Source organism: Tupaia chinensis, unplaced genomic scaffold (genome assembly GCF_000334495.1).
Source record: "Tupaia chinensis unplaced genomic scaffold, TupChi_1.0 Scaffold142914_1, whole genome shotgun sequence".
NCBI classification, from domain to species: Eukaryota; Metazoa; Chordata; class Mammalia; order Scandentia; family Tupaiidae; genus Tupaia; species Tupaia belangeri.
The window spans coordinates 76,185-85,970 of record NW_006202759.1 but is presented as its reverse complement, the minus strand read 5'-3'; the positions used below and the strand labels follow the sequence as shown (position 1 = coordinate 85,970).

At 38.2% G+C, this 9,786-nt stretch overlaps 1 protein-coding gene and 1 non-coding gene across 7 annotated transcripts in view; one reads left to right on the top strand and one right to left on the bottom strand.

Annotated features, from left to right (window-relative positions):
• Positions 1 to 1,817: 1,817 nt before the first annotated feature.
• Positions 1,818 to 9,786, bottom strand: part of STIL (STIL centriolar assembly protein) — an 84,121-nt gene continuing 76,152 nt past the window's right edge. For all 6 annotated transcript variants that reach the window (XM_014582228.2, XM_006163762.3, XM_006163756.3 and 3 more), the window contains 2 exons: positions 8,859 to 9,109; positions 1,818 to 2,805 (listed from right to left, as the gene is read on the bottom strand). In XM_014582228.2, coding sequence (XP_014437714.1) covers positions 2,034 to 2,805; positions 8,859 to 9,109 — 1,023 coding nt within the window. In that variant the 3' untranslated portion in view covers positions 1,818 to 2,033. The remainder of the gene's footprint in view (positions 2,806 to 8,858; positions 9,110 to 9,786) is intronic.
• LOC114005170 (small Cajal body-specific RNA 1) lies at positions 5,445 to 5,600 on the top strand. The gene has a single exon (XR_003547057.1).

The following is a 9,786-nucleotide window of genomic DNA, read 5'->3' as shown; positions in this document are numbered from 1 at the left end:
CAGAAGATGGGCAATTAATCTCTTTCTCCGATTCCATCTGGAACAGTACCTGTGTATCTTATGGGACTGGTTGAAAGAAATTCAGACTGCCATTTGAGAGGCAAACGCCTCTCGTCTTTTAATCTAATTTCCCTAGTACTAGTGCTTTTCTCAACGATGCCTAAAAGATACCATAGCAACTAATTAGCCAGGTAACTTTCAACAGCAAAATAGTCTTAGAGAACTTTCTAGAACTTTCAGGCTTCAGTGGTCCCTGTTCTACTGGCATGTATTTAATAGAAGAGACATGTTTTGAGATTACCTGTAGCCTAAACTCAGTTTCTGAAACTGCTTAAACATCAGATGTCTTAAATTAAATGTGGTAACAAATGATCAATTTTGCCTAAAATGCCTCAGGTTCAGTTCAGTTTTTATTATTCACATAGAGATTCCTCAGTTAAACAAAGAGGGCTGAAGTTAAACGGAGCACACTTGAAGTGGCATTGATAATTCTGCTACTCAAATTTACTGCAGTGAAATGTATAAGGGGATTATGCTACTTGTTCAAGTAACTAAAGCTCTGAATGATGCACATGGAAACACAGGGTAAGACATCACCACTATCCTAACTCCAAAGGGCATTGATGTGAGCAAAAGTACACAGTACCTGGCTCCGTCGGGAACAGGAGAGAGTCGTCATGTTATCATACTATACTTAGGCCTGCTAACTACAAATTGTTTATTTATTTATTTATTTTTAAAAGAATTATTTATTCAATAATTTATTTTAATTTGACCAAAGAGAGAGAGAAGAGGAAAGTGGGAAAGCAAGCCACCAGATCTGGGACTCAACTGTGGTTGACCTTGTGGGAGTGTCCAGTGCCTTAAATACCACGCCACCTGCTGGTCCCCTACAAATTGTTTTATCAGGCTACTGTCTCTCAGGAAGTCATAACTGCTTTGGAAAAGTATTTAAAGATACAAAGTCCCTTTCTTTCCAGTTTACATATCAAACTCTAATATAAGGAAATGATACCTTAACTTAAGCAGAAAATCTTTATATCTCAAGGGAATGAAGACTTTTAAAATTTATATTCTGAAAAAAAAATTTAAACCATTTTTAACAAGGCGGTATTTAAGAAGAATTATTCATACATCCAACAACTTGGATAGATCTCAGGACGCTATGATTTCGTAACATATTACCACTAGGGGACACATGTGATTCTGTATTATTTTTGTTAACTTCTGGGGAGTCTAAAAGTTAAAAAGAAAAAAGTTGAGAAGGATAAACTTATAGCAGTGGACAAAGAAAAACACTTTTATTAAGCACTATTAGAAAAATACTAAAACATCAAAAAGCTCACCAAGTTTATAAAACATTCATACCCAATAATTTTCTTATTCTGTGGTAACTAGTGCTGCATGCTGAAGATGTTATACTAATATTAATCAACCCACCAGGCTGATAAAGTTGTATTTCTACAGAGTTTAATAAATATGCATCTTAGTTAAAGGAAATAAACTCTTTATAAAAAAAAGACCTCGAGTTATTTTTTAAAATAGCTTTACCCTTTATACTCAAGAAAGGTTGATCTTGCTAATTTAGCCAGTGTCATGATAACAATATGTTCTTTTGGCACAAATGCAGAAATGCAACATACTAGGAAAATGGACTTACTTCTTCAAATGTACAGTACAAAAGAGCAATTCAGATTCAGAGTTGGATAGTGTCCGTTTACTCAATTAGGTGAAATAACTCTCAAAGTTTTTTTTTTTCTTAAAGGTTTCAGTGATGCTGAATGGCTCCACCGGAATGAGGAGAATTTGGCTTTCAGTGATGCTGAATGGCTCCACCGGAATGAGAATTTCGCTCTCTCGCTAGCCATTTCATAAACAATCAAGTCACTTGGTCAGTTCTTTGCAAATGACGAGACATTAAGAAATAGGCTTGAATGGCTAGGAATTCCAAAACTATCAGAGGGCTCTGGCTTCTCTAAATATGTCTAGGAGATAACTCAGTCCCCATATCAGAAGGGGAAGAAGTTAAACTTTTAAAATAATTTGGGCAACTGTCTGAGACGTTTTACATCTAAGAAGGTGCCTACTGAATTCATGCTATTCATTTGCTTTAAAGTTTCAGAAGGTTGCACATTTTCAGGAAAAATTGGAACGTCCCTTTCATTTTCTTTCTCAGGATGTTGGGTAAACTCTGCTTTTCCAGTTCGGAGGTTCACTGTAGGACTTGGCTTAGGGTTCTTTAGTGAATAAACTGGGTTTTCATTCAACTGCTGTGCAGCTTTGGGCTGCACAACTTCATTTGTTATATTTCTCAATACTGGTATATCTGTGTGGGTGCTCACAGACTCACAGTTATGACAGCTAATGATTTCACAGGCATTCCTTGAAGGGTCTTTCCGGAAGCCAAGTTGTTCGGGTGCAGATAAACATTCGCTCTTGCCCTCTGTATCACTGGGAGGATCCTCCTCATCTTCACTATTGTCACTGCTTTGTATGAGTCCGTATCTCTTCATGTACTTTTTGGTTGCAAATGACATGTTGCTTGGGGAAATTAAACTAAGTCCCACTGTGCTTCTGTCTGTGTTAATATGCAGAAGGCTAAAAGACGAGTCACCATTATTTTGGTTTGATCGAGTGAGAGACAGCTGTGACAGCTGATTTTCATTTAAATATTTCAGTGCTATAGCATTTGCCTCCATGCTCAAATCCACACCGTTGGGGCTTAAGCCACTCATGCCAACATTAGCAAATGACATGTAGTTTAATCCAGAGATCACTGCTTCTGGGCTGATGCATGCCAGCACGCTGAAAGACATAAAGTAGTAAGCCGTCATTTACCGTATTCTGAGAACTAAATGGTGTCATTCCGAATGTGTTCTTATCCTATGCAAGTAATAAAAGGTCTTCAGCTTCCGGTTCATAGTGCTTTCTTTCTGAGTGCTCAGATAAAGTCTTGATCAAGATAGACATTAAAGGGATAAACGGGATAACCTAGAAGGTAATCTATGATTCACAGACTGAAAGTACAACACAAATAAATTTTGCTAAGTGTCTATCAGTCATGGTTTAAGACCAAATATGAGAGCTCAAATGTAAGAGCCATTCAATATTGCTGTGAGTTATTTAACTTACAACTATTAATACTACACATAGCACAAGAGGCTAGCAACTGTTCAATGCAAAGTAAAATATAAAAATAAAACCCAAAAGATCTTTAATGAAATAATACTATAACCTCTGGTAAGTAGCAAGAAGAGCAAATTGTTCATAGTTGAAGTTCCATTTGCAATGAATAAAAAACATCAACTAACCTCTGGCCATTGGCTTACACACACACATACATATCCCTTCCTTTTTCTCTTAGCAAGGGTCTTAATTTTGTTGTTGTTGTTGTTGTTGTTGTTGAGATTTTTGCTATAGGCTTACCAGAGAGACAAAAAGCAAGAAATGACCCTCCAGGAGGATGGCCACGCCATAATCCCTTCTCCTTCATTCTCCTCTCAGGACTTTGGGCATGCACACACACATGCTTGGCATGAAATTTAAGCCACTGGGTCTGGGACTCAAAACGCAGTCAACTATGTGGAGACCAGCAACATAACCATTATGCCATCTGCTGGTCCCAACAGTCTTGAATTTTTGGTACCATTTTGACTTAGTCTTTTTAAGACTTTATTCTAAAGAAATAATCACAAAACCAAAAAATGTAAAATCTGCAAGATGTTCATAATGGCAACATTTAAAATAGTAAGAAATGGGGCCAGCTCTGTGACATAGTAGTAAAAGCACTGCTCAAGAGAAGACAGATCTCTACATGGTAAGTAACCAAGGTTCAAATCCCCAGCCCATCCAGTCTGAAACATGCCAGGTATGCATGAGAGTGACCGAGATCTGCTGGACTGAGGCATGACCAGACCCTACAGAGGACGCTCATCCTTCTTTCACTCTTACGTGCATGCACACTGTCATAAGTAGAGAAGAAAATATTGAAAATATATAAAATAGTAACAAACTGCAATAAACCTGTCAAGTCAGTTCTCAGTTCTGACAGAGAGGAAAGGTCAGATAAATGAATGTTATATCCCACTCAATGGATCATTATATCCCCAGTAAAAATGATGCTAGCAAGGGTTACAACAACTTGGAAAATTCACTCCATATTAAAAAAAAAAAGTTGTGTGTGTGTGTGTGTATAAAGAGCAGCATGATTAAAACTCCAAAGAGTCACATACAATCCTTGTCAGATTTGACTGAAAAATTAAACAAGCAGTAAGTAGCAGAGCAAATGAGCTGCCTTTTTTTTTTTTTTTTTTGAGAGATTTTCACTGTAGGGCGCGTGCACTCGCCAGACAGACAGAGAGAGAGACATTAGAGACAGAAAGCGAGAAATCACCCCCCAGGGGGGATGGTCACGCCGCAATCCCTTCTCCTCTATTCTCCTCTTGGGATCCTGGGCATGCATGCACACGCGCCCGGCGTGAGTTTTAAGTCACCAGGTCCTGGACACGAATTGCGGGCGACTACATGAGAGTCCAGCAAAATAGCCATTACGCTAACTGCTGGTTCCCGTTGTTTTGTTTTGCGTTTCTACATGACAGAGATAAAGAAAGCACACCCAATGGGGTGTGGTCACACCACAGTCCCTTCTCCATTTCTCCATCCTGTTGGGATTTTTGGACACCCACACACACATGCCTGACATGTCAAGTCTTTAGGACTTGAGTTTGTATTGCATTTTGTGATGTGGGATCTTGTTTCCTTTAATAGTCTATGGGGGTGGCCCACAAATGAACTTTTGAAAAATCAAAGAATGGGGGCCGAGAAGTGGTGTGACGATTAAGGGTGCTGAACTCCCAGATGGCCAACCATGGTTCGAGTCCCAGACCTGGCAGCTTGCTTTCTCATTTTCTCTCTTTCACTCTGTCCCTCTCTGGTCAAATTAAAATAAATAAAGTTAAATAAAATAATTCTTAAAAACAATGAAAGTATGGGTTTTAACTTGATACCAAGTTATCTATATCCTAGTTTTGCCAACGGCTTGGATATGCTGTTGTACCTGGGTTTAAGAAGCATAATTTTTTGGGGACCAGCAGTTGTAATGGCTATGTCGCTGGACTCCCATGTAGTCGGCTGCTGTTTGAGTCCTGGACCCGGGGGCTTAAACTCACACTGGGTGTGTGTGCGTGCATGCCCAAGATCCCGAGAGGAGGATGGAGGAGAAAGGATTGTGATGTAGGCATCCCCTCTGGGGGGTGATTTCTTGCTTTCTGTCTCTCTGGAGAGCGCACACGCTCTAAAGCAAAAACCTCTAAAAAAAAAAATTCTTTTTAAAAAAGAATTATTTTTTATTTAACTTTGTTATTATTTTTTCCAGTTTGATCAGAGAGAGACAAAGAAAGAGAGAAAAAGAGAGAGGGCTAGTGAGAAAGCAAGCCACCAGGGTCCAACACTTGAACCTTCGTGGCCATGTGGGAGTCCAGTGCCTTTAGCCACCATGACACCTGCCAGCCCCAAGAAGTGAAATATTAAAACAAAAGCCAAGAGTCTTATAAGCCCAGTGTGTAAAGACACATTGTGAGCTATAACTCAACAGCAAAACTGGGGGAAAGTATGGGCTTCGGAATTAGAGTAGAGGAGGTCTAAAATCACAGCTGTGCAGCTTGAGCAAATTGGCACTCAATTTTCCTGTGCTTCAGTCTCCTCATCTATAAAAACAGAACAATAATACAAGTTGAATATCCCTTATCTGGAATACTTGGAACCAGAAGTGTTTTGGACATTTATATATATATATACACATTTATTTATATATATATATATATATATCAATATATATAAAATGAAATATCTTGAGGATGGAACCCAAGTCTAAATATAAAATTCAATTATGTTTCATATATATTCCACAGACATATAGCTTGAAGGTAGTTTTATACAATATAGTTTTTTTTTTTTCTTAAAGAATTATTTCTTTATTATCTTTTTCAATTTTGACCAGAGAAAGAAAGAGAGAACAAGACACCAGGTCAGGGACTCGAACCGCAGTTAGCCATGTGGGAGTCTAGTGCCCTTAGCCACCATGCCAACTACCAATCCCAATACAATATAGTTTTATTTTAGCATCTTGAGTATGACCCGTCACGTGAGATCAGGTGTAAAATTTTCCATTTGTGGTAAGTTGGTGCTCAAAAGTTTAGAATTTTGAATTTTCAGATTACAGGTGTTCAAATTGTAGAATCTACCATACAGACTATTTTAATGATTAAATAAAAAAATACTGCATAAGACTTTAGGGGAGTTACTTTTTGTTTTAGAGAGAAAGATTACTACTAAAGGTTATGTTTGTGCTCACTGGAGAGAGAGAGACAGAGATAGAAAGCAAGAAATCACCTCCCAGGGGAGATGGTCAGGCTGCAATCCCTTCTCCTCCATTCTCCTTCTGGGGTTTTGGGCACGCACACACATACCCAGTCTGAGTTTTTTGTTGGATTGTTTGTTTTTGCTATAGGGCGTGTGCTCTTGCCAGAAAGACAGAGAGACAAAAGAGACAGAAAGTAAGGAATCTCCCCCCAGGGGGATGGCCATGCCATAATCCCTTCTTCTCCAGAGATCTTGGGCACACACATACACACGCCTGGTGTGAGTTTAAGCCACCGGGTCTGGGACTCGACCCGCAGTCGACTACATGGGAGTCCAGCGACAACCACTATGCCATTTGCTGGTCCCTAGGGCAATTTCAGACATACCATGAGCATTCACTGTATGGTTGCTGTTAAAATTATTTAAGAAAAAAACTTATAGAAAATACAGAAGCAAAATTTAATATTAATAATTTGAGTTTGGTAGAAATGAGTTTTTTGGTCCATTCTCTAAGCTTTCCAATTTCAAAAATAGTTTTATTACTTTGACAATGGAAACAAAACAAGAATCAAACTCTATTTCCAGAGCTCTACAAAATTCTCTAAAATGGTTTATACCATATTGTGAAACATATTTTAAAAATGTATGTGAAGATACAGGGATGTTACTTCTCCCCCTTACGGAAATACTTAATATGTTACTTTGAACTGAAAACTTTTTTCCTATAGTTGCTTTCATTTCTTTGAGAAAAATCTCACGTGAATGTGTGTATGTGTACGGTGTTTTATACAAGGTCTTACTGTGTTGTGATCCTCCTGCTTCAGCCTCTGGGTACCTGAAATCACAGGTGAGTGCCATCATGCTGGCTTTTCAGAGTAGGATGGAAATTGGACTCTAGCCTCCTAGGTGACTTCAGCCTGCCAGGTCCCAGTGTCTATCTGGTACTACAGTGGCTGGGACAACCAGAACGGTCTGATCCCACATTGATATGTAAAATGGCTTTCCATTCCATTTCATTTCAGGCAGTTAAACAAATCAAGTTCATTATATACCAAAAATATATTAATAATGATGTTTTGCAATGAAGACATTAAAACAGGATGGCCGTTATGAAAAAATATATTACCTCAAAACTATTTCCTAAAAGCAGCCATATCAAGATATGAGGATTTCTCATAGATACACGGTGATTGGTGCATTTCAACAGAGGTTATACAGTCACTATCTCAATTCAGAAATAAAGCCTTCAAAGCACTAGTCTTATACTCCTACACTATTAGTAGAAATATAAATTGGTACAACTATTTGGTGAGCAATGGTAACATCTATCAAAACTTTAAATGCATATATCTTAATTCTGCCTACCTAGGAATTTATCCTACGAATAGATCGGTACAAGTACCTGTGGAATGATGTTCACTTGCCACTGTTTGAAATGACAAATAAGAGGTCTGGCCTAAAAGTCCATTAATAGAAGGTTAGGGTTTAACATGTTATAGTATAAGGGTATAAAAGAGTATAATGTAGCTGTTTAAATGCATGAGAAGGAACTGTATATACCTATACATAAAATTATTTGAGACTTAATGTTAAGCTAAAAAAAAAATTCAAATCATGAAACATATCATGCATATATACTTGAATATGCAAAGAACATTCCTAGGAGTGGGGGCTTTGCATTTTATTACTCTCATAATTAGGAAACAATACAAAATAATTAACAGAAAACACACTAGTCTTGATACTATAGTTTCTAGACTTTATCTTCTTTTTAACAAGTATATGTTGAAATAATTTTTTTTTTTGAGACGTTTTTGCTATAGGGCGCATGCACTCGCCAGACAGACAGAGAGAGACAGAGAGATAGAAAGCGAGAAATCACCCCCCAGGGGGGGTGGCCACGCCGCAATCCCTTCTCCTCCATTCTCCTCTCGGGATCTTGGGCATGCACGCACACGCGCCTGGCGTGAGTTCAAGCCATGGGGTCCGGGTCTCGAACCGCAGTCGACTACGTGGGAGTCCAGCGACATAGCCATTACGCTAACTGCTGGTCCCGAGATCATTTTTGATAAAGAGGAACTGGAACAGGACATAGCTAGCTGGACATATTCCTAGAAAAAGTCATGTTTTTGCCTTTTTTGGTGGCACAATTGTATATCTAGTACCTCATGCAGACCCATCACCTCCAGGAAGACATTTCAGAGTAATGCTAGTAAAACTTGTTTCTTCTTTCCCAAGACTTCCCAAGTATTTATTGACATCCCTACTTAGAAAAATACTCTTCAACATCTCCCAAATACTTTGATATATAACCCTCTCTCCCACTACAATGAAGAGTCTAAAACACAGGGATGATCTCCTATTCATCACACATATAGCAGGCCCTGAAATGATGAACTGACTGAATGGAGACACAAACTTATTAGGCCTCTTCTCATGAGATTGCTACAGTACATCTAAAATTTATTCTTCTTGCAAGACAGATTTCAAAAAGTTACCTGGCCTGATCCACTTTATGTGCATTTTTCTTCACTTTAGTGGGAGAATCAATTTTTACTCCAAGGCTTCTTAGTTGCTTAAGAGTTGCATTAAAAACACCATCTCTGTCCGCTAGTCCTGAATCGTGTGTTTTTTTCTTTGTATGGTAAACATTTTGGGTTCTGGTACGTTCATGGGTGATAATTACTGCTTTGGTTGATGGCTGCTCAGTTTCTTTGGAGGGATTATTTAATAGGTGGTTCACTTGATCCTGATTAAAAAAAAAAAAAAAAAAAAAGAAATGTGAAAAAATCACTATTAACAATCTTAGGAGACAAAAAATGTCAATAATGCCATAAGTAAAGACCTGGAAAAAGCAAAAAAAAAAAATTATTTACTTAATTCAATTTGTTGTTATTTATTTATTTTTTAAAATTTGACTAGAGAGAAACAGAGAGAGAAATGGAAAGTGAGAAAGTAAGCTACTAGGTCCAGACTCGAACCATGGGAGTCCAGAGGCCTTAACCACCATGTCACCTGCCAGCTTCTGAAAAAAGCAAATTAATATCAACCTGTCATATTCCACAAAATATCACATACATTTGCACGTGTTACAGGGTTTTTATAAAATGAGCCCATGCTGTTGAATGATTTCACCAAACCTGAGAGGAAACAAAATGTTTGTTAAGAATGTATTAATTTAAAACCAACATTTAAAATAATCTGAACACTCCTAGTGTTTTCAAAAAACTGTGTAAAACTGAGAGTGGTGGAATGTAATCCCAGGTAGTAGGGATACTTAGGCAGTAAGATCAAGAGTTCAAGGCCAGTACACGTAATTAGCCTTCCATTACCGATGAAGAAATCACATGTTCAAAAGCCTATGATCTGGGGACCAGCAGTTAGCGTAATGGCTATGTCGCTGGACTCCCACGTAGTCGACCACGG